Source organism: Budorcas taxicolor, chromosome 3 (assembly GCF_023091745.1).
Source record: "Budorcas taxicolor isolate Tak-1 chromosome 3, Takin1.1, whole genome shotgun sequence".
NCBI lineage: Eukaryota > Metazoa > Chordata > Mammalia > Artiodactyla > Bovidae > Budorcas > Budorcas taxicolor.
The window spans coordinates 113,219,707-113,243,854 of NC_068912.1; the positions used below are offsets into that span (position 1 = coordinate 113,219,707).

At 46.8% G+C, this 24,148-nt stretch overlaps 1 protein-coding gene across 1 annotated transcript in view; it reads left to right on the top strand.

Annotated features, from left to right (window-relative positions):
- Positions 1-277: 277 nt before the first annotated feature.
- The window catches only part of DGKD (diacylglycerol kinase delta), a 109,128-nt gene continuing 85,257 nt past the window's right edge, over positions 278-24,148 (top strand). Inside the window, exon 1 of the mRNA XM_052638192.1 lies at positions 278-433. Within this exon, the coding sequence (XP_052494152.1) occupies positions 278-433 (156 nt within the window). The remainder of the gene's footprint in view (positions 434-24,148) is intronic.

A 24,148-nucleotide genomic window follows, 5' to 3' on the forward strand; every position in this document is an offset into this window, starting at 1 on the left:
CAATTTGTGTCCCAGGAAGAACAAGCAGACGCTAAATTCTGGGCATCCGACACTACAGGTGGGGGCGAAGGGGCGCGGGAGCTGGGCGCGAGCCCTCTCTGCGCGCGCGCGCGCGCGGGCGCCCGGCAGGGGGCGCGGAGGGGGCGGAGCTGGAGACCGCGCGGCCCGGCCCCGCCCCGCCCACTAGCCCCGCCCCCGCGAGACCCCGCCCCCGGCCCGGCCCGGCCCCCGGCCCCGGCCCCGCCCCCGCCCGCTGTGCGCGCGCTGGCCGGGCAGCATGGCGGCGGCGGCGGGCGCCCCTCAGCCGGGTCCGCCGCAGCCGCCTCCGCCGCCGCCGCCCGAGGAGTCGTCGGACAGCGAGCCCGAGGCGGAGCCCGGCTCCCCGCAGAAGCTCATCCGCAAGGTGTCCACGTCGGGCCAGATCCGCCAGAAGGTGAGCCGGCGGCGGCGGCGGCCCGGGCGCGCGCCCCTCAACGCCGCGGCAGCCCCGTGAGGCCCGCAGCCCGGCCGGAGCGGCTGCCCAGGCCCAGCCCGGCCCCGGCCTAGGGTCCCGCCGGGCGCTGCTGCCCACACGGGGCGCGCTCCGTCGGGTAACGGGGCTGGGCGACGGGGCTGGGCGCGTTCACCCCGACCCCGGGCGGGGCGGCAGCGGCGGGGACCCCGGGGCCTGGGGGCGCAGGTGGGCACCGCGCGGGGGCCGGGCGGGCGGGGCGCTCGGCGGGGTGGGCCGCGAGCACCCGGAGGGCAGGCCTTACAGGCTGAGGGGGCGAGCGCACCAGAAACGGGGGCTCCAGGCTGCGCCCCGCCGGCGAGCGCAGCCCGACCCCGGCTTCTGCACGGAATTTCTGAGCACCGAAAGGGCTGGATCCCGCTGGGAGCTCTGCGCTCACCTGTGTGATTCCCGCCCCTCCCCCCGCCCCCCCGCGAGAAACGCGGTTGGAACCGGGTGTGGGGGTTCTTCCCTCCCCTTCACTCTCCTCGCGTGGTTTTTCATGCGGGAAAGGGCCAGAGATGCACGTCCTCCGACCGTCTCCCTCTCTCTCCCTGGGCGAGCTGGGGACCAGGGGCTTGTCCCTGGCTGCGCACCCCGCTTGGCACCTCGCTCTGTACGGAGAACTCCGGGCTCGGAGTGTTAGCTGCAGAAAGACGCATTTCCTTTCCGCAGGAGTAAAGTTGCACCCTTTGTTTTCCCCTCGCGGTTTCCGTTGCCCACTGCTTGGGGTGGGGGGTTGGGGGGTTGCTACAACAGGTGAGCCCTGTTGTGTTAGCGCGCGGCTTCCTCGGGCAGGTGGTTGGACAGGTGGCTGAGGGCAGGCGGGGTCCGTGGGCAGCCCCGGGCTGGCAGACTTGCTCATCCCGCTGCGGTGCGCTTTTCCTCCGCCGCCAGCGAGTTCAGCTGGTACTTTTACCGTGGGAGCCATTTCTGGCTTAATCATCTTCTCTCGGCCTCTGATACCTCTGTGTGTGTGTGTGTTGTGTGTGGGGGTAATCTTCGGCCCTAACGTTACAAACACGTTTATTGTGAAGTGCTCCAGTTATTCAGCACGTAGGTACTGAACACCTTCTTTGTTCCAGGTGTTAACACTCGGAGTAATAATTATAGTGGTAGTCATTCCCCAGTGCTTACTGCGTGCCAGGCAACTTTTCTTGGGTTAGCTTGACAGCACTTGACATGGGTTAACTTATTTAGCACCCATTGTGTTGGGTGTGATCTGTCATCCTCTTCTCTCTCTTTTTTTTAAAAATTTTATTTTAAACTTTTTATTTTGTATTGGGGTATAGCCGATTAACAATGTCATGATAGTTACAGGGGAAACAAGGAAGGGGCTCAGCCATACATAGACATGTATCCATTCTTCCTCAAACGCCCCTTGCGTCCAGGCTGCCCTGTAACGCGGAGCAGAGTTCCCTGTGCTGTATAGTAGGTCCTTGTTGGTGATCCATTTTAAATAGAGCAGTGTGTGCAAGTCCACCCCAAACTCCTCTAACTGTCGTTTTCCCCTCCCCCACCAATCCCCGCCGACCACAAGTTGGTTATCTAAGTGTCATGCCCTTCTTACACAATTGGAGGTGGAGAGGGTAAGTGACTTTCCTAGGGTGTCACTGATAGGAACTGTAGGTCTGGATCTGAATTATCGTCAGGAACCCAAGATGGAAGGCAGTTTCTCCATTTGGGGGTTCCCAGGCTGTAGGGGATGGACACGTGTCCACACGACAGGATGATGTAGTAATGCTGTGGGAACTCTGAGGACAGAGAATCCAACTACCCCAGGAGGCAGGATCTTGAGGGAAAGAGTTTGTCAGAAATTAAGGAAAAGAAGGACTTTCTACATAGATGAATGGCTCCAGGTGGCTCAATAATGAAGAATCCGCCTGCCAGTGCAGGAGACACAGGTTCATTCCCTGGGTCGGGAAGATCCCCTGGAGAAGGAAATGGCAACCCACTCCAGTATTCTTCTTGCTTGGGAAATCCCATGGACCGAGGAGCCTGGCGGGCTATAGTCCATGGGGTAACAAAAGTTCAGACACGACTTTAGTGACTGAACAACAACATCTACAGGTTTAGGGACACCTGGGAATGGTCAGAGGTGAGGGGGTCAGATTGAGAGGAATGAAGAAGAGGCTGGAAAAGCAGATCAGGCTGGATTTTGAAAGGATAGCCCTGGAGCTGGGATTTTGGCCTTAGGCAAGAGGCAGCCACTGAGGGTCATTCAGAGCATGAGAGGGATGGGTCACGTCTGCTTCTGGAAAGATCTCCCAAGTAGAGCCCTCAGTGGTACTGATGGGAGTGGTTCTCTCCTGCTGCTTGGTCCTTGGGCATGGCGTGTGCCCAGTGTGGAGTGGATCATTTATAGCTTAGATTTATATCTATAAACTATAGATTTATAGCTTAGTAAGATTTGAGCTCTCAGAGATTGCACTGTTTGTCCCGCATTCTGTGCTTCAGGAGGCTCTCCTGCCGCCTTAAAACAATAGCTGTTATACCAGCTGTTCTGGTTGAGGAGGAGTGATGGGTAGAGTGTTAAAAATACACCCCGAGGACTTGGGTTTCTGAATGCAGCCACATCTGCTGTACAAACAGCTTAAGGCTGAGTTTTCTTTTGTGTTGTTAGAGATTGATGGAATGTGAGGTTTGCTGTGCGTGCAGTGGCTCTCAACCTCCAGATCAGCCATTCAGAAAATTCCTCTGCTATACATAGTGCACAGAGGAAATATCCAGAATAGTATGGGGTGTCATTCGGAATTCAGAAAAGGATCTACCCACTTTAAGGATGTGAAGCAGAGGGAGTTCATTCAGTGTAGGGGAGTGGTCGTACAGGTGGTGAAAAATTGAGAACGCAAACAGTGGGCAGTGAGGCAACCCTGCCACGAGGAAGCAAATGGGAAACCACTGCCACCCTGGAGCCAGAGGGCCTGGGGAGGAGGCCGTGTTTCAGACCCGAGAAGCACCTACCCCTCGCCAGGGGCAGGGACCACCGTGGGCCATCTGGCGGTGGCTGGAGACTCAACCACCCCGCCCCCCCCAACCCCGTCCTGCATGGGAACCTAGCCCGTGGGGATTCAGCCCCTCTGCAGTTTGGAATAGAGCAGAAGAGTGAGGAAGGGAACCGAGGACAAGCTGGCCCAGGATCAGAGCTGTATGTATGTCATTTTTGCACTGAAATATTAGTCCCATTGCAAGCTAGAGCTGTCTTAATGGAAAAAGAAAAGGCAGTATCTTACAACAGTTCCTCTCAAAATTTTCATGTGCTGATCGGTTCCCTGGGGATCTTGATAAAATGCAGTAGGTCTGGCAGTGGGGGTTGAGATTCTGCATTTAGCACCTCTCAGGTGATGCTGCTGCTGCTGGTTCATGGACCAGACTTTGAGAAACAAGACCTTAATGACATATGTGTAAAGTGTTAGTTGCTCAGTTGTGTTCGATTCTTTGCGACCCCAAGGACAGTAGCCTTCTGCCTATGGAATTCTTCGGGCAAGAATATTGTAGTGGATTGCTATTCGCTTCTCCAGGGTACCTTCCTGACCCAGGGATTGAACCCTGGTCTCCTGCATTGCAGGCAGATTCTTTACTGTTTGAGCTACAGGGAAGTCCCTTTACCGTTTGAAGTGAAGACGTTAAGTGAAGTTGCTCAGTTGTGTCTGACTCTTTGCGACCCCGTGGACTGTAGCCTACCAGGCTCCTCCGTCCATGGGATTCTCCAGGCAAGAGTACTGGAGTGGGTTGCCATTTCCTTCTCCAGGGGAGCTTCCTGACCCAGGGATCAAACCCGGGTCTCCTGTATCGCAGGCAGACGCTTTACCCTCTGAGCCAGCAGGGAGCTACCATTTGAGCTCCGGTAAGTTGAGATTTGGGATGGTCATTTATTAGTTTCCCATTTCATGGATGTCTCACATTTTCATATGTTCTAACTGCCTCCAGCAAACACATTCCTTCTTTTCATTTCCTACTGTAGTACGGAGTATTTTCTAGGATCACATAGCTAGTGTGAGAAATAGAAAATGGAGCTCATACTCTGGTAAATTAATTTACTAACACATTGTCAGGTGTTCTGAAATTTGAGTAGGTAACTCTGATTCTGTGAAGCCTTAACAGTTCAGATAGGGCTTAATTTAAAAGTTTTTTTTTTAAAGTTAACATTTTTGGCTCTGTGCATTAAATATTCCTGATTTCAAATTGAAAAACAGTATTTCTTCCATTGTGAAATAAAGACTAGTAGAGATTAAGTAAAATGTTCAAGTTGTAAAACACTTAAAACAGCTTTACTGAGATAAGATTCACATACCATATAGCTCACTCATTTAAAGTGTACAGTTCAGTGGTTTTTAGTATATTCACGGTTGTGTAATCATCACCACAGTTAATTTTAGAACATTTTCATCACCCCCAAAAGAAACCCATAACCATTAGCGTTCACTCCCCATTTCCTCCCAACTTTCTCAACCTTAGGCAACTGCTAGTCTGCTTTCTATTTTGTGGATTTGCTGATTCTGGACATTTTGTATAAAAGTAGTATGTGGTATGTGCGCTCTGTGTCTGGCTTCTTTCGCTTAGTATAATGTGTTCAGAATTCATCCTCGTTGTGGGCTGTGCCAGTACTTTTTCTTTTATTGCTGAATAATATACCATTGTGTGGACATACTACATTTTCTTTACATTCATCAGTTGATGGACGTTAAGGTTATTTCTACTTTTTGCCTATTCTGGTTGCTGCTGCTGTGAACATTCATGGACATATTTCTGTGTGAACATATGTTTCTTTCTGGTTTTATAGACCTAAGAGTTGATTTCCTGGGTCACATGGTAATTCTGTGCTTAGTCTTTGAGAAACTGCCAGACTGTTTTCCAAAGTGGCTGCACCATTTTCCATTTCACCAGCAAGGTATGAAGGTTCCAGTTTCTCCACGTCCTCAATTGTTTTATCTTTTTGATTATAGCTTTCCTAGTGGGTGTGACGGAGAAGCGATGGCACCCCACGTCCATGGAAAATCCCATGGACGGAGGAGCCTGGTGGGCTGCAGCCCATGGGGTTGCGAAGAGTCGGACATGACTGAGCGACTTCCTTTTCACTTTTCACTTTCATGCATTGGAGAAGGAAATGGCAACCCACTCCAGTGCTCTTGCCTGGAGAATCCCAGGGACAGGGGAGTCTGGTGGGCTGCCGTCTGTGGGGTCGCACAGAGTCGGACACAACTGAAGCGACTTAGCAGCAGCAGCAGCAGCAGCAGTGGTTGTGAAGTGGAGTGGAAGGGTTTTTAAAGCTAGTGTGTAGCAATATTTGAGTTTAAACTGTGGTGTCAAATGGAGTTGATTCACATCCTGCTTGCCTCCGTATGAGTCACGTGATCACAATCAAGTCTCTAAACCTCTTAAGACCTGGCTTCTTCATCTGTGAATGGGAACATACTAGTTCTTGGGTAAGCAGTGGTAACAGTCAACATCAGGTGTGTGTTCCTGAGCCTCAATTTCCATATCTGTAAAGTAGCAATGATAGTAATAGTTCTCAGGTCTGTGAAATAGAAATAACTCATAGAATCAAATGGAATAGTCTGTGCAATACTGATCTAGCATTGTGCCTGCATATTAAGAGCATTCAGTAAATGGTTGCTATTATGATTATTTCTGTCTTTCTGATTGTTCACTTTTTATATCTTTAATAGTAGCCATCTCCCAGAATCCCTCGTCCCCGAGTTCAGGCTGACCTGGGTGCGTCTTCATCTCTCACACCCAGAATAGCAAATAAAAACGAATCTGGTGGACAATTAACAGTGAATATCTTTTAAAAAAACTGGGCATACCACGGGCTAGGTGTTATTTTCCTTATTTCACAGATTCAGTTTAGCTCAGCCAGTAGTGGACACTTTAACTTTGTTTGGTGTGCTGGGCACTTGGGGTACCTTCTTGAATGGCAAAAAACACTCCTAGAGCTAATAGTCTGAAGACAGACGTTAACAGGATAATTGCATAGTGACTGTAGGGCTCTTTAGGTGACGAGTGGACTCTAAATCAAATGTCTGCTCACTCTGTAAAAGAAAGAGGAGGAAGATTTGGACCCAAAGGTGCATACAGGGAAATGGCCATGTGAAAACAGCTCATGATTTTGAGCTGTGCTCTCACAAATTAGAGACCTGGGGTTGTTAGAAGAGGTTGTGTTAATAGATGCGACCCCTCCTGGATCCTTGGAGGGAGTGTGGCCCTGCTGACACCTTGCCTCCGGACGTCCAGCCTCCTGCCCTGGGTTTAAGCCTCCCAGTGTGGGGCCTTGGTTATGGGGCAGCCCCGGGAGACTGACACAGGGCATATACCGACTCTGAAGGGCATGCCGGGTGGCGGAGCTCTGGGAGGCAGTCAGACATGTCTCAGGGGCTGAGGAATTAGGATCTGTCATGAGGCGGCAGTGGCGGCTGAACTCCCTTCACTTGGTCTGGAATCCCGAAAAGCAGCTTCCTAGGAGTGCGGAGGATTAGAATTAGGACTTCCACGGGGCTGCAGCCCCGGTCCACATCATGTCAGGTCAGGTCTCTGACATAAAGGTCATGCCAGAGTCCGTGCTGTCTTCAGCAGACGAAACTGCAGTCCTCCAGTTATTTTCACAAGCCGTCTGTAAATTCACTGTTCCGTGTTCAGTGAAGAACAGACACACGGGAGGTAAGGCCACATGAATTGAACCCAACAGAAACAGCAGACTGTAAAGACAGATTAACAGGGACTCCAGACATCACAGGTTTTAAAATAACTGTGCTTACTATGTTTAAGGAGATAAAGGCCAGATTGAGAATTTTGGCAGAGAACTGGAAACTAAGAAGGAACCAAATGAAAATTCTAAAACTGGAAAATGTAACAATCGGAGTTAAATTCTCAAAGGAAGGGTGGAATAGACATGGCTGAAGGAGGAATTTAGTGGCCCAGAAGACAGCTCAAAAGAAAATACCCACTAGAAATCCTGGAGACATTAGGGAAAAAAAGCAGAAATTAGCAGATAGGGCAGGAGTCAGAGATAACAGTGAAAAGGTCTTTTATGAGAAAATTGGGGAGAAACAACACTTATAAAGATAATGCCTGAGAACTTCCTGAAACTATTAAAAGACACCACCCACAGATTCACTAGCCCTGTGAACACAAAGAAAACCACACCTGTCACTTCATAATAAAACTGCTGAAAACCACAGATGTAGAGGGAGGCTTGAGAGCAAGGAGAGACAGATTATCCTCAGAAGAGCAGCAGTCAGGTTGACAGCTGTGTTCTTAACAGAAACCATGGAAGCAGGAGAAATGTAAGTGCTGAAAGAAACTTACTGCTAACCCGAATTCTTACTCAGTCAAAAGATCCTTCAGAAAATAAAGCCGAAGTAAAGACATCTTCAAATAAACAGAATCAGTCTTTATTGTGCGCAGACCGATAATGAAAGAAACGTCAAGTGGGGTTTTTGTTTGTGTCTGGCCAGAGGAAGATGGTCCTTGGTGAGAGTTTAGTGTTTCAGCAAGGAATGAAGAGCTACAAAAAGGGCACCTGTGTGGGAAACACTGAATGATCACCTGTTAAAATTAATAATATCTTTGGGTTTAAAATATATGTAGAATTAAAATACATAGCAGTGGCATGCAAGTCAGAAAGAAGGTACATGGAATAAAACTGTTTAAAGTTTTCCTTGAATTTTCAGGAAAAGAGCCAATTAATATTAGACAAGTCAGGAATATATATTGTAATCTGTGCAGCAGTCACTAAATTGTGAAGGGTGATGTGCTATCTAAGCAGAAAGGCAAGAAAAATTGAATAAAAGAAATGCCAAATCTGAAAGAAGGCAGAAAAGGAGACAAAAAGGAAAGGGAAGGATTGGGAATTGGGGGTTTGCAGGTGCAATGTACTGGGGATAAACAGCAAGGTCCAGTTGTATGGCACAGGGATATGCCGTGATAAACCATAACGAAAGAGAATGTTTATAACAGAATCACTTTGCTGTATAGCAGAGATTAGCACAACACTATAAATCAGCTATAATTTAATAATTTTTTTTTAAAGCGGGGGAGAAAAGGGAACATTGAGTAAGTGGAACAAAGAGAAAGCAGACAGTAAGTGGACAGGCTTAAATCCCTGTGTATCAGTGATCATGTGAAATGTAAGCAAACTCGATTGTTTCAGTTGAAAGTCAAGATTGTCAGGCAGGTAAGAAAACAAAAGCATACTAGGTTATTTAGATGAAACATGTCTAAAACAAAAGGATATAAAAAGATGGAGAGTCAAAGGATGGGGCAAAAATGCTGTGCTGCAGACCAACCAAAGGGAAGTTGCTACAGTGTTTCAGTGTTGGACAAAATTGGCTTTGAAGGAAGGATTTATTATTAGAGATAAAGATGTAATACTGATAAAAGGTTTATTTCAGATGTGATTTAAAATCTGTATATCTAATGTGATTTAACAATTTTTAGAAGAAAAATTAATACTGTGTTATGGAAATAAAACAAATCTATGATCATAGTGGGTTTTTGTTTTTTTTTTAATTCAGCTGTGTCACACCTTGGCTGTGGCGTGTGGGATCTTCCACTGCGGCCCATGGACTCTCTGGTTCTGGTGCACCGGCTTAGCTGCTCTGCGGCACGTGGGAGCTTGGTTCCCGGGCCAGGGATCAAACCTGAGTCCCCTGTACTGCAAGGCAGACTCTTAACCACTGGGCCACCAGGGAAGTCCCCACAGTGCCATATTTTAAACAGACCTGTTGCAGATGGTTATGGTAAGCAGACAAAAATTTGTAAAAATACAGAAAAATTGAGCAGCCGAGTACTAAACTTGACTTAATGGACGTATAGAGAACACTACCAATTAATTGGAGAATCGAAATTCTTTTAAAAAATCCAAGACGTATTGGTCACAGTCTGCTATGTTCTAGCCACAAGGCAGTTCTCAACAACTTTAAAAAGGAGTGAAATTATACAGACTGTGTATTCTCTAACAACAGTGGAATTAAGCTAGAAATCAATAAAATGAAAACCCCCATGTATCTGGAAATTTAGAAATTTGTTTCTAAGTAACATTATGAGTCAAAGCTAGAAAATGTTTTTAGTTGAATGATAGAAAAAATATATCAGTGTAACTAATGGGATACAGCTGAAGTCATCTTTAGAGCAAGGTTTATAACTTTAAATGTACTTATGTTACCAGAGGAAGACTGCTGAAAATCCATGAGCCAGGCTGTGTATCAGGTGGTTAGAAGAGAAGTAGCAACATGTTAGACTCAAAAGGAAGGCAGTAATGAAGAGCAGAATCCAAGGAAATGAAAAGCATTCACTAGAAAAGATCAACAAAGGCAAAAGTTGATTCTTTGGTAGGAAAAAAAAAATGTGATGAAATTGATGAACCCCAGCAGGATTAATCAAGGAAAAATACAGAAGGCAAATAAACAGTGTTAGGAATGAAAAAGGGACATCACCGAGTAGGTATTATAAACAACTTTATACAAGTAAATTTGAAAATTTACTTGTATGGCTTCCCTCCATCTTTGGCCTGGCTTGTTCTAACCAGTTCTGGAGGGCTCCTGTAAGGCAGGGATAACACTTCTCAGGTATGTTCCCTTAAGGGAAGGGGAGGATTAGAGCCTGAGGCTAATACCTATGGTAGTAAATGCAGGAAAAACATCTTGATAAAAACTCAACATTCATTCCTACCCAAATTGGAAAGGGGAGAGAGATGTCAGCGAGCTTTCCCTACAGGGCCACGTAGAAAGTATTTCAGGCTTTGTGGCCATATACTCTTTCTGAGGCAGATACTCGGCTCTGCCTCGTAGAGTGAAAGCAGCTAGAGGCGGCATGGGCGTGGCTGCATTCTTACAAAGATAGGTAGGGCAGCCTTGGAGCCCCTGGGTTGGGGAAGATCCTGAGTTTATTTATTTACACCTGAATTTATGCTGATAGGAGATTCCCTGGTGGCTCAGATGGTGAAGCGTCTGCCTGCAATGCGGGAGACCCGGGTCCAGTCCCAGATCCCCTGGAGAAGGAAACCCACTCCAGTACTCATGCCTGGAAAATTCCATGGATGGAGAAGCCTGGTGGGCTACAGTCCATGGAGTTGCAATGAGTTGGACTGAGCAACTTCACTTTCATTTTATGCTGGTAAAGACCAGATAAGTTAGACCTAAGACCTTTCAGTCTTACCGTCCAACTTCCCAGGTCCAAGTGGGACTGGAGATTTTGAGTTATAAAAACCCGTTTTAGCAAGGAGATTTGGGGAGATTCTGGGTTGGCGAATGCATTAATATGCTGGGAGGGTGGTACACCCAGAGAACACATGGATGTGCCCCCTTCCCACCGCTAATACCTTGCCCTGTGTCTTCCATATGGTGTCTCTTCCAGGTGTTAGGAAGGATCTTGGGAAGGGAATGCTCATGTACTGTTGGTGGGAATATTAAGTTGGTAGTACTACTTTAGAAGATAGTTTAGCAGTATCTTTTAAAGTTGACTTTAAAAGTTGGGCTTCCCTCATAGTTCAGTTGGTAAAGAATGCGCCTGCAATGCAGGAGATCCTGGTTCGATTCCTGGGTCAGGAAGATCCGCTGGAGAAGGGATAGGCCCCCTTCCCACCCCTAATACCTTGCCCTGTATCTTCCATATGGTGTCTCTTCCAGGTGTTAGGAAGGATCTTGGGAAGGGAATGCTCATGTACTGTTGGTGGGAATATTAAGTTGGTAGTACTACTTTAGAAGATAGTTTAGCAGTATCTTTTAAAGTTGACTTTAAAAGTTGGGCTTCCCTCATAGTTCAGTTGGTAAAGAATGCGCCTGCAATGCAGGAGATCCTGGTTCGATTCCTGGGTCAGGAAGATCCGCTGGAGAAGGGATAGGCTACCCTCTCCAGTATTCTTGGGCTTCCCCTGTGGCTCAGCTGGTAAAGAATCTGCCTGCAATGCGGGAGACCTGGGTTTGATCCCTGGGTTGGGAAGATCCCCAGGAGAAGGGAATGGCCACCCAGTCCAGTATTCTGGCCTGGAGAATTCCATGGACCGTATAGCCCATGGGGTCTCAAAGAGTGAGACACAACTTTCACTTGACTCACTTTTAAAGTTGCAGACGTGCATGCCCTATGTTTCAGCAGTTCTACTTCTGGACGTATCTCTAAGAGCTTATGTAAGCAGTTGTACTCCAAGAGGCGTGTGCAAGAATGTTCCTAGTGTATCATTTATGCTGGCTTCCCTGGTGGCTCAGACGGTAAGAACTCTGCCTGCAGTGCAGGAAACCCAGGTTCCATCCCTGGGTCAGGAAGATACCCTGGAGAAGGGAGTGGCAACCCACTCAGCATTCCTGCCTGGAGAATCCCATGGACAGAGGAGCCTGGCGAGGTGCAGTCCATGGGGTCGCACAGAGTCAGACATGACTGAAGTGACTTAGCACACAGCACTCACGCACATTATTTGTGCCAGCTCAAAAGTGTAAGCCACCCAAGTGGCCCAGCAGTAGATGGTAAATGCCAGTGTCTTCTTCCCAGATGGTGCTGTCCCTCAGTGAAAGTGTACTGCGGCTACCTGCTGACTGAAGGATTAATCATAGCATTAATATTGTCTGGCCAAAAAAGCCAGACATCAAGTAGTGCATTCTGTATGATTCCATTCACATCTGGTTCAGAACAGATAGGATAGAAAGGTGTTTAGGCTGCCCATTTAGCTGCTTCCCAGAGAAGTCTGAGCAGGGGTGGGGTGGGAAGAGGTGGGTGGTGACTGCGTGGTCCTTGAGAGAAGGGAGCATCTCTGGGGCCGATAGTGCTGTTTCTTGACTTAGGTGGTGGTTAGTTGGGTTCTCAGTTTGTAATAATTTATACATTTTTGGATTTTATTTTTGCTATTTTTAATGAAAAGTATTTTTAATAATTTTTTTTTTTTTTTTTTTGTGGTGCCGCAGTGTGGAATCTTAGTTCCCTGACCAGGGATTGAACTGTCGCCCCCTGCATTGGAAGTGCAGAGTCCTAACCACTGGACCCCCAGGGAGGTCCCCAGATTATTTTTGAGTTGAAGTATAGTTGATCTACAATATTAGTTTCTGGTGTATGACATGGTGATTCAATGTTTTTATAGATTATACTCCACTTAACAGTTTCTGTGATGGCTCAGTTGGTAAAGAATCTGCCTGCAATGCAGGAGACAGACCCTGGTTTGATTCCTCGGTCGGGAAGATCCCCTGGAGAAGGGATAGGCTACCCATTCCAGTATTCTTGGGCTTCCCTGGTGGCTCAGCTGGTAAAGAATCCAGCTGTAATGCGGGGGACCTGGGTTTGATCCCAGGGTTGGGAAGATCCCCTGGAGAAGGGAAAGGCTACCCACTCCAGTATTCTGGCCTGGAGAATTCTATGGACTGTGTATGTATGTACAGTCCATGGGGTCGCAAAGAGACACTACTGAGTAACTTTCACACACTCCATTTAAAATTATTATGGAATATTGACTGTGTTCTTTGTGTTGTACTGAAAAAGATTAAAAAAAAAAAAAGATAATGAGGAGGAGGTAGTTGGCCAGAGAGATATGCAGAGGCCCTGTAGACAGGAGGAGCTTGGGGAAACCAAGAGGCTGATAGAAAGCTGGCGTGGGTAGCGTTAGCAAGGGTCACGGAGCCCTTGATCGTGCTGTGGGGTTGGGAGCTGGGTAGGAGGCCTCGAGGGGAGCTCGGGGATACTGGGACGCTGTTCCTGTGAGATCTTGGGAAGGAGTGAGGCGTCCGACCCCGGTCGGAAAAGTGGCTCAGGCTGTGTTGCGCCCGCCTCCGTGGACGCGGCTGGCCCCTGTGGTGCGGGATGATGGGGGCCGGGGCGGTGGTGCTGAGAGCTGGCTGGCTGTGACAGGGAGCCCTCGGTGATGGCGCGGAGGGTTCTGGGGGGGAGGCGGCGGCTTGTGGTGCCCGTGCCTGGAGAACGGAGCCCCGTCTCTCTGACGAGGAGCTGTGGGTGAGGACCGGTGAGGCCCAGCGCTGCCGGGGTGGCAGCCGGGACCCCGCTGTTCTCTGTGCCGGTTTCGCAGACGCGGGACACAGAGCAGCTCGGCGGTGTGCCGTGAAGCTGCCTGGGTCCCCTCGCTGCCGGATCGCGCCTCTTCCTGCCGAGCTCCCTCCAGCCCTCCAGCAGCCATGCGGAAAGGAGGCCTGAGCCGGAGAGCGGAGGGCAGAGGAGGGGGCCCGGCGGGTCTGGGGGTGAGTGGAGGAGGAGGGCCCGTCGTGGGAGGATTGAGGGCGAGCCGGGCGCGGGGGCGAGGAGGAAAGCCAGTTAGCGCTTTCAGCGCCCGCAGGGCCGCCAGCGCCAGCCTTATGGTCGCGTTGGTAATGTCCTTCTGACTCTTTGTCTGGATACGTTCAATCTACTGAAACTATATGTAAATGTTCACTTAATGTTATGAGCATTTACCCATGCTGTTAAAATCTCCTTTCTCTTATCCTGTGTAATGGTTGTACCCTGTGTTTTGTGAAGAATACCTTTATAAAGAAAGCTCTTCAATTTTTTGATTGGGAAAAATTAAAAAGAATAGCAGTACAGCATCTACTTAATATACTTAGTATCAAGATTCAGTAATTGGCAACACTGCCAAATATGCTTCTATCTGTATGTATTAAATATAAATAAATGATTTACTAAACCATTTGTAGGCATCCTGACAGTGTATCCGTAAATAGCTCAGTGTGTATCTTCTAAAAATGACATTTCATTTCCTATGTGGTCCGTTATTACACCTCAGTTCAGTCAGTTCAGTTGCTCAGTCGTGTCTGATTCTTTGCGACCCCATGGACTGCAGCACGCCAGGCCTCCCTGTCCATTACCATCTCCCGGAGTTTATTCAAACACATGTCCATTGAGTCAGTGACGCCATCCAACCATCTCATCCTCTGTCGTCCCCTTCTCCTCCCGCCTTCAATCTTTCCCAGCATCAGGGTCTTTTCAGATGAGTCAGCTCTTCACATCAGGTGGCCAAAGTATTGGAGTTTCAGCTTCAGGATCCGTACTCCTGATGAATATTCAGGACTGATCTCTTTTAGGATGGACTGGTTGGATCTCCTTGCAGTCCAAGGGACTCTCAAGAGTCTTCTCCAACACCACAGTTCAAAAGCATCAATTCTTCGGTGCTCAGCTTTCTTTATAGTCCAACTCTCACATCCATACCTGACTAACGGAAAAACCATAGCTTTGACTAGGCGGGCGTTTGTTGGCAAAGTAATGTCTCTGCTTTTTAATATGCTGTCCAGATTGGTCATAACTTTTCTTCCAAGGAGCAAACATCTTTTAATTTCATGGCTGCAGTCACCATCTGCAGTGATTTTGGAGCCCCTCAAAATAAAGTCTGTCACTGATTATTACACCTAATCTCCTGCTAATAAGGACTCCTAAAAATAAGAACATTTCCTATATACCATTATTTCACCAAAGATATTAATTGTAATCTTCTAATATCTATATCTTTTTTAGATTTCCCCAGTTGTACCCAAAATGTCTTTTAGCCTCCCTTTTGGGAACCAGGTGCCAGTCAAAATTCATGCATTGCATTTGGTAGCTGTATCTCTTTATTCTCTTAATCTAGAACAGCTGCCTTCAGCAACCCCTCCCCTCCCCTCCCCTCCACAACACTGACTATTGGAAGAGACAAGGGCAGTTGTCTTGTAGAGTCTGCTTCTGGATTTGTTTGAATGTTTCCTCATGGGTTTTTTTTGCGTCATTCTTTTATGCTCTGTATTTGCTGTAAGACTCAGTTTGAAGACTCAGGCCTATTTGGGCTGGCATTTTGGACAGGTACCCTAGGTGTGGGATGCTCCACGCCCTGGCCGGCGAGTCATCTCTGCTGTCTCTGGTTTCTGTGGAGATGCTGGATGTGTACTGGAAATGCAGATTTCCTTCTTTGTGGTTAGGAGGTATCTGTGAGGCGATTCCTGGACACTGCAAATAATCCTTTTATCCAAAACCTTTTTGCCAAATGATTTTCAGCATTTATGCATAATAATTTGCCTGGAAGAGAGCTTGAAGAATGGACCTGCCACCATCCTTCGGCTTTCTGTGGTCTCTTCCACAGTTATCTGTTGGTTATTCTGGCTTGGGGGGAACTGCAGTTCTGCCTGCCAAAGCACGGTAATTGCTGGATTCTCTCTGTTTAATGACTAATTTTCAAAGTAAGGATTTGGTAGGATAGTCATCCCTAGTGGAGGCAAATGAGTTTTTTCCCCCTTTCCCTCTCTCTCTCTGCTGGGGGAGGGGGAGTTGTCACTGTGGATTCACGACTTTTTATTTATAATTGGTTGTAAGTCCCCATTTCCCCAGGAGAGCTCCTTCCAGCTGGCAGTTTGGTGTCTGAGCACTTGCTTGCTGTGTCAGGACCTGTCTTTGGGTCTTCATGCCGGAGCCCAGAGGTGGGTTGCAGGCAGAGGAGAGGGCCCCGTGCGATGCTGTCCCTCGCCTGTGTCTGGGACGGGCATTCCCCAGTGACTTCAGCATGTCAGACTGGCAGCTCTTTGCTTTCCGTTTTGGGGCAGTATTAATAAACGAGGGGGGAGCTCTGTCTTCTCTGCCTCTGATGATTGCATCTCCATTTACTTGGTGTTCCTTCCGGGTGTTCTTACTGTCTGTAGGGGAGAGAATCTGTCCCTTCACCACCCTGTCCATGTGGATTTCTCCTCTCCACCGCGCCCACAGCCTTCTGTGGGCATCTCAGTCTCCGTTCTGCCCTGTGCCCCCTCAGGGGGCAGCATACATTTCCCTTGTAGCCCCATTCTATGTGAATTTTAATTCTGCTATGGTGTGATTGTGTTTGCTCCCTGTCGTGGTCATGGCCTGTACCTTAGCTTGTTATCTTTCAATTTCATCCTGTTCTCCTTGGTGCTCCCTGTTCTTTAAAATTTTCTAAAAATTTTTCAGTAGAGGCCGTGTCTTCCTGTAATCTTTTTACAGGAAGCATGTATTTTCTAAAATGGTCCTCTGTTTTCTGTAATAATTAATTTCAGATTTATATATGTGCTGTATGGTATATCTTCAAACTCCTGCCTCCATTTTTTTTGTTTTTGTTTTTGTTTTGATGTAATGATCCTGACTGTTGTTTGCTGGTCTTCGGGTTGGAACTGTGGTTAGCTGTGTGCTTGGCCCTGGGAGAAACGTGAGTCCCATTGAGACTGGCCCCAGGTCCGTGACATCCCCCCACCCCCTCGGTCTGAGCGGGGACGTTTTGGCTCACCTGCCATCACCCTCGTCAGGCCGGCTCTCTTCTTCAGTGCCTGAAGGTGAAGGGCCCTTGGGCTGTGGCGGTTTTCCTGAGCCTGGCTCCCTGGCTCCTCCATGGCGAGGTGTACCTCAGCCTCCAGGATAAACAGCTTTTGTTTGTCCTGGGGGCAAGATGGGAGAGGGTCCCTCTCTTTATCTTTCCTTCTTTTTAAAAGAATTTGTTATTTGAAATGTATAATTCATTGGCGTTAAGTATATTAACAGTCACCACTTTCAGTTCTAGGACTTTCTTATCCCCCACTTTGAAACCCCGTCCCCATTAAGAAGTCATTCCCCTTCTTCCTCAGCTTCTGGCATGCGCTAACCAGCTCTCCATCTCTGTAAGTGTGCCTATTCTGGATATTTCTTACAAATGGAATCGTAAAATATGTGTGTGACCTTTTGTGTTTGGCACCTTTCCCTTAGCACAATGTTTCAAGGCTCCGCCATGTTGTAGCTTGTGTGAGTACTTCATTCCTCTTTATGCCTGAGTAATATTCGTTGTTATGAAACGATATCCCATTTGTTTTATCTGATCGTCTGTTGATGGCTATTTGAATTGTTGGCTATTGCGAGGAGAGCTGCTATGAATGATTCTGTTTGAATGTCTGTTTGCAGTTCTTTCGGGTGTATACCTAGGGAGTGGAACTGCTGGCTAGTTCTGTGTTTATCTTACTTAGGAGTCGCCAAACTATTTCACAATGGCTGCAGCATTTTACATTTCTAACAGCAGTGTTTGAGAGTTCCAGTTTCTCCATGCTTGTCTACACTGGTTATTTTCTGCCCTTCCTTCCTCTCTCTCTCTTAAAAAGTTTGATTCTGAAATGGCCATCCTGAAGGGTATGGAGTGGTGTCTCATAGTATTCACTTGCATTTCCTTAATTATTGATGATGTTGAGCATCTTTTCATGTGCTTGTTTGCTGTTTGCATATCTTATTTGGAGAAATGTCTATTCCAGTCCTTTGCCCATTTAAAAATTGGGTTGTCTTTTTGTTGTTGAGTTGTAAGAATTCTTTATATATTTTGGATAATAGATTCTTATCAGTTACACGATTTGCAAATATTTTCTCCCTTGCTGTGGATTGTCTTTTCACTCTTTATTTTTAAATTTTTGTTGAAGTCACACAGAATCAGACAAGACTGAAGCAACTTAGCAGCAGCAGCATAGTTGATTTATAATGTGGTGTTAGTTTCTGGTATACAGCAAAGTCATTCATACATATGTATATGTGTGTGTGTGTGTGTGTGTGTATTTATGCCGTGCTTAGCTGCTTAGTCATGTCCAACTCTTTGCCACCCTGTGGACTGTAGCCCATTAGGCTCCTCTGTCCATGGGGATTCTCCAAGCAGGAATATTGGATGGGTTGCCACGCCCTCCTCCAGGGATGGTCCCACCCAGGGATCAAACCCAACTCTCCCACATTGCAGATGGATTCTTTACTGTCTGAGCCTCCAGGGAAACCCAAGAATACTGGAGTTATAATGTATGTATATGTACACACTTTCAGATTCTTTTCCATTGTAGGTTATTACAAGCTATTAAATATAGTTCCATGTGCTATGCAGTAGGTCCTTGTTTATTTTATATATAGTAGTGTGTATCTGTTAATCCCAAGATCCTAATTTATCCCTCTCCCCTTTCCCTTTGGTAACCGTAAGTCTGTTTTCTATGTCTGTGAGTCTGTTTCTGCTTTGTAAATAAGTTCATCTGTATCATTTTTTTAGATTCCACATACAAGTGATATTGTGTGATATTGATCTTTCTTTCTGATTTACTTCAGTTAGTATGATAATCTCTAGATCCACCCCTGTTGCTACAAATGATGTTATTTCATTCCTCTTTATGGCTGAGTAATACTCCATTGTGTGTGTGTCTGTGTGTGTGTGACACACAGACATCTTTGTCCATTCCTCTGTTGATGGACACTTGGGCTGCTTCCGTGTCCCGGCTGTTGTAAATACGCTGCTGTGAACACTGGGGTGCATGTGTCTTTCTGAACTATTGTTTCCTCTGGTTGTATGCAGGAGTGGGATTGCCGGGTCACGTGGTAACTGTTTTCAGTCTTTTCCCTAAAAGAAAAGAGGAGCACTGTGGAAGGAGCACTTCCACACTGTGCCCCACAGGGGCTGTACCGATTTGCGTTCCCACCGACAGTGTAGGAGGATGCCCTTTTCTTCACACCCTCTCCAGCATTATTGACTTTCTGATGATGGCCATTCTGATTGGGATGAGATGGTACTTCATTTTAGCTTTGTTTGCGTTTCTGTAATATAATGATGTTTTATTTTTTTCCTTGACCACACTACATCACTTGTGGGATCTTAGTTCCCTGACCAGAGATTGAACCTGGGCTCTTGGCAGTGAAAACGTGGAGTCCTTTCTGATATTTCATTGTTAGTGTAAAGAAATGCAACAGATTTCTGTGCATTAATCATGTGTCTTGCTGCCTGGCTTAATTCACTTATCAGTTCTAATAGGCTTTGTGTGAACTCTTTTGGATTTTCTGTATGTATTATCATGTCATCTGTAAATGATGACAGTTTCACCTCTTCCCCTTCCAGTGTAGACACTTAATTTCTTTTTCTTCTCTGATTGCTGTGGTTAGGACTTCCCATTGCTGTGTTCAGTGTAGGTGGTAAGAGTGCACATCTTTGTCTTATTCCAGATTTTATTGGGAAGACTTCAAGGTTTTCACCATTGAGTATTATGTTGGCAGTGGGTTTACTGTAAATGGCTTTTTTAATGTTGAGTTATATTCCCTCTGTATCTATTTTGTTGAGAGCTTTTGTTTTCTTTTTAGTCATAATGGATGTTGAAATTTATCAAATGCTTTTCTGCCTATTGAGACGATCATGTGGTTTTTGTCTTTCCCTTTGTTGGTGTTGGTACAGTCCCATTGATTGACATGTGTATATTGAACCATCCTTGTGAACCTGAGATGAATCCAACCTGATCATGATGAAGGATCCTTTTTATGTGTTGTTGGATTCAGTTGCTACTATTTTATTTAGAATTTTGTCTTTTCATTCTTGATGGTGTCCTTTTATGCATAAAAGTTTAATTTTGATGAAGTCTAGTTTATTTTTTTCTTATTTTACTGGTGCTTCTGGTATCATATTTAAGAAACCGTTGCCAAATCCAAGGTCAAGAAGGTTTATGTTCAAGTTTTCTTCTGTAAGTTTTCTAGTTTGAGACCTTACGTTTAGTCTTTGATCCATTTTGAATTAATTTTTACATGAGGTGTGAGGTAGGGATCCACCTTCATTCTTTTGCCTGTGAGTATCCAATTGTCCTAGCACCACTGGTTGAAGAGGGCTTCTTTTTTTTCAACTGGATTCTGCTTCTCAAGCTCTATACCTTGTAATACTTACAACCAGCTAGTGCACTTTTGCAGATTGGTTGGTTATCTTGGCCATTTTGGAATGGTCTCAGTAGTAATTGTTTTCTTTTTGAAGATATTTTAAATTTATCTTTCAGTTCAGTTCAGTCGCTCAGTCGTGTCCGACTCTTTGCGACCCCATGAATCGCAGCACACCAGGCCTCCCTGTCCATCACCATCTCCCGGAGTTCACTCAGACTCACGTCCATCGAGTCCATGATGCCATCCAGCCATCTCATCCTCTGTCGTCCCCTTCTCCTCCTGCCCCCAATCTCTCCCAGCATCAGAGTCTTTTCCAGTGAGTCAACTCTTCGCATGAAGTGGCCAAAGTACTGGAGCTTCAGCTTTAGCATCAGTCCTTCCAAAGAAATTCCAGGGCTGATCTCCTTCAGAATGGACTGGTTGGATCTCCTTGCAGTCCAAGGGACTCTCAAGAGTCTTCTCCAACACCACACTTCAAAAGCATCAATTCTTTGGTGCTCAGCCTTCTTCACAGTCCAACTCTCACATCCATACATGACCACAGGAAAAACCATAGCCTTGACTAGATGGACCTTAGTCGGCAAAGTGGTGTCTCTGCTTTTGAATATACTATCTAGGTTGGTCATAACCTTTTTTCCAAAGAGTAAGTGTCTTTTAATTTCATGGCTGCAGTCACCATCTGCAGTGATTTTGGAGCCCAAAAAATAAAGTCTGACACTGTTTCCACTGTTTCCCCATCTATTTCCCATGAAGTGATGGGACGGGGATGCCATGATCTTCGTTTTCTGAATGTTGAGTTTTAAGCCAACTTTTTTGTTCTCCTTTTTTACTTTCATCAAGAGGCTTCTTAGCTCCTCTTCACTTTCTGCCATAAGGGTAGTGTCATCTGCATATCTGAGGTTATTGATATTTCTCCTGGCAATCTTGATTTATTAAATTTATCTTTAATTTTCAAAATTTTGGCTGTGCTTCATTTTTGTTGCAGCACATGGGCTTTTCCTGTTGCAGAACATGGGCTCTAGAATGCGTGGGCTCAGTGGGTACCTGGTGCATGGGCTCAGTGGGTACCTGGTGCATGGGCTCAGTGGGTACCTAGTGCGTGGGCTCAGTGGGTACCTAGTGCCTGGGCTCAGTGGGTACCTAGTGCATGGGCTCAGTGGGTACCTAGTGCGTGGGCTCAGTGGGTACCTAGTGCCTGGGCTCAGTAGTTACTGTGCGTGGGCTTCGTTGCTCCACGGCATGTGGGATCTTAGTCCCCAAACTCCATCCCCTGCATTGGAAGGCGGATTCTTAACCATTGGACCACCAGGGAAGTCCCAGAGTGATTCTTGGTAGAATTATTGTTACGGATGATTATAATACATTTACACGGGAAATATCTGCATCTCAGAATTTTTACTGCCATGAAACTCTACTGCATTTCACAGTTGAGAGTGAATTCAGTTCCTTCTATGGTTTGGAAAACTTTGAAATAAATGCCTAATTAAATCCAATCCTGTTTGATAGTTTCTGTGTTTGAAGCTGAGTGAGAAGAAGTCTGGGAAATAGCTCTTTATCTCGCTTCTCTCTCTGGTGGCTCAGAGTTTTCATGTACTGTATGAAGTCCGACGTTTGTCAAGACTGAGGTGTGAGTCATAATTGCCTGAGTGTTTTTTTTTTTTTAACAGTCTGCTAGTCATACGTTCTGTGTCTTTTTGTATTTAACCAGTATTGTGTATGAGCCGGGATCTTGCCATTTATAGAAACCCTGTGGCTGCTTTGCCCTCTGGCAGCACATGTGGGAGAAGCAATTCAGTGACGTGTGTGAGAAACCCCAAGGAACTGCATACTCTTGCCTGGTAATTCCGCTGGTGGGACCTTGCCTCGAGGAACTAATCTTAAATGTGAAAAAAGCTTCACGGACAACACATTTATCGCACCATTAAATACAAAACGTTGCAGGCCCGGAAACGTTTTCAGTTTAACTCAGGGAGTTAATGACATTGGCTGACACCTGTTTGGCGCTGGTCCTCCCTGCCTGGTGCCCAGGTGGTTTCACCTCGCCTTCATGACTGCAGGGAGGTTGCCACGATGGGGCTGAGGCACCCAGCAGCACTGGGAAGTGGGAGAGCAAGGACCCCCTTTTGGCCTCCTCAGCCACTCGGGTGCTGGCAGAGAGTGGTCCTTTGGATGGTACTTGGCTACGCTGGGAGAGTAGAGAGCCTGTGTGTATAGACATTCAGCTGCGTGCAAAGTTGAGAGCTTCCAAACCCATGTCAGGGATCACTCTGGCTGGTGTAGTCTGGATTATTTTTATTTCTTTTCTGCGTGGTCATTATTATTTTGTGCTAAAGAAAACAGAAAAGCGTAACACTCTCCCCTTCAATTGACGGTTCCTTCCACTGAGAGCGTCCGTCTCGCCGTGGTGGCTGCTGTGTGCTGGGAGCGGGAGGTGGAGACGAGTCTGCCCTCAGTTGCTTCTCTGGCCTGTCCTGAGACACAGCTGCACAGCTCGAAATGGGCCAAAGCAGATTAAATGTACGGAGCCACATATGCAAAAGGGCATGATTTTTGAAAACACAGGATTTAAGTTTCACAGAATCCCAGTGTGTATGTTATATGGAACATTTTAGTTGTGTTCCATTTAAACTTTTAACTCCTCTGTTGAAAATAAAAAGCTTAACATAAGCAGAGAGCTCAAGGTCTCGGGATAAATAAGGTACGGTTTAGCTTGATGTTGAGACTGATGCATGAAACACTGTTGCTTTCTTAGATATTTTCATAATTATGTCAGCGTCCTTAAGCATCTGAGTAAATGAAGTCGAAGTACGTTGTAGAGAAACAAAATGGAAAATAAAAGCAGATCAGTCACAATGTATTGTTTGGAAAAGCAGATTATTAGTAAATAATTTGTATAGCATATAACCCCACTTTTCTGTTTTATTTATACACTGAAACCACGCTGGAAGGATACTGTCTCAGGATGTTACTAGCAGGTGTTAGCAGTGGCTGGACTCCGAGTGCCCTCAAATAAAGTAAAAGGAACTTTCAGTCGGCCCGTCAGCCTTGCACTGGACTGTTTAATGCTGGACTTTATTTCCACCTGAGGTCTGAAAATGGGCCAGGGGGCATTGGGTTGAGCGCATGCCCAGGAATGAGGAAGCTGAGTAATGATGGTTAGGGTGCTGTTCTAACATCTGTGTAGCACTTGGCAGTGTCTGAGCTGTTTCCTCAGACGTCTTCTGCTCTGAGCAGCACATTCTTGTTGGGGATCCGGCCCGTCAGGAGACTGGGACGAGGGCTGTGGCTGCTTCTGACCCAGGCAGTAGTGGCTTTGGGCCTTGCGCTCCAGCCCCCGTTGTGCTTCCTTCACACCTGAGCTTCCAGAGCACCGTCTGTATCCCCATGATGGAAATGTCCAAATGTACGCAAGAGCAGGGAGAAGAGTTTGAGTCGTCGCCAGTCCAAACATCGTCAGCGCTGTCTCTTTCTTGTGTCGTCTAGCCCCACCCTTGAGCCCTTCTTCTTTCCTGAGTATTTAACATAAACTCTTAGGTTACCTTTTACTTTGTACCAGCATGCTGCTTGCTTAAAGATCAAGGGTCCTGTCTTTTTCATCATCGTATTCCTAGCAGTGCTTTCACTAAGTGTTCAATAAATATTTGTTGGAAGGAGAAGTGCGTTTCATTCCACAGGTCCCTGGGGAGAGGGAGTTTCCTCTCTCGGCTCCCAGAGGTGGGCTGAGTCTTCGGTGCCATCAGTGAGCCCCCGCGTGTGTTTGGAGGCCAACCTTGTGGGTCGTGGAGGAGGTTGTGCCTTGAGCTGTGCGTGTCTGCCCAGGTGTCCACCCTGGAAGAGTGAGTTCTTTTCACCTGAAATCAGGCAGACCTGGGTTTGAACTCTGCCTCTGTCCCTCCTGTATGGACATAGGTCCTCTCTGGGCCTCAGTTTCTTCATCAGTGAAAGGGGGTAGTGGCCCTTCACAGGGTGGTGAAGATTGAGGGAGACGGTGATGAGGACTCAGGTCCTGGGGGAGTGGGCGACAGCACGGATGCCGGTGCTGTCCCTCCTCCTTGCACGTTTCTGCGGAGCGGAGACATCCGCACG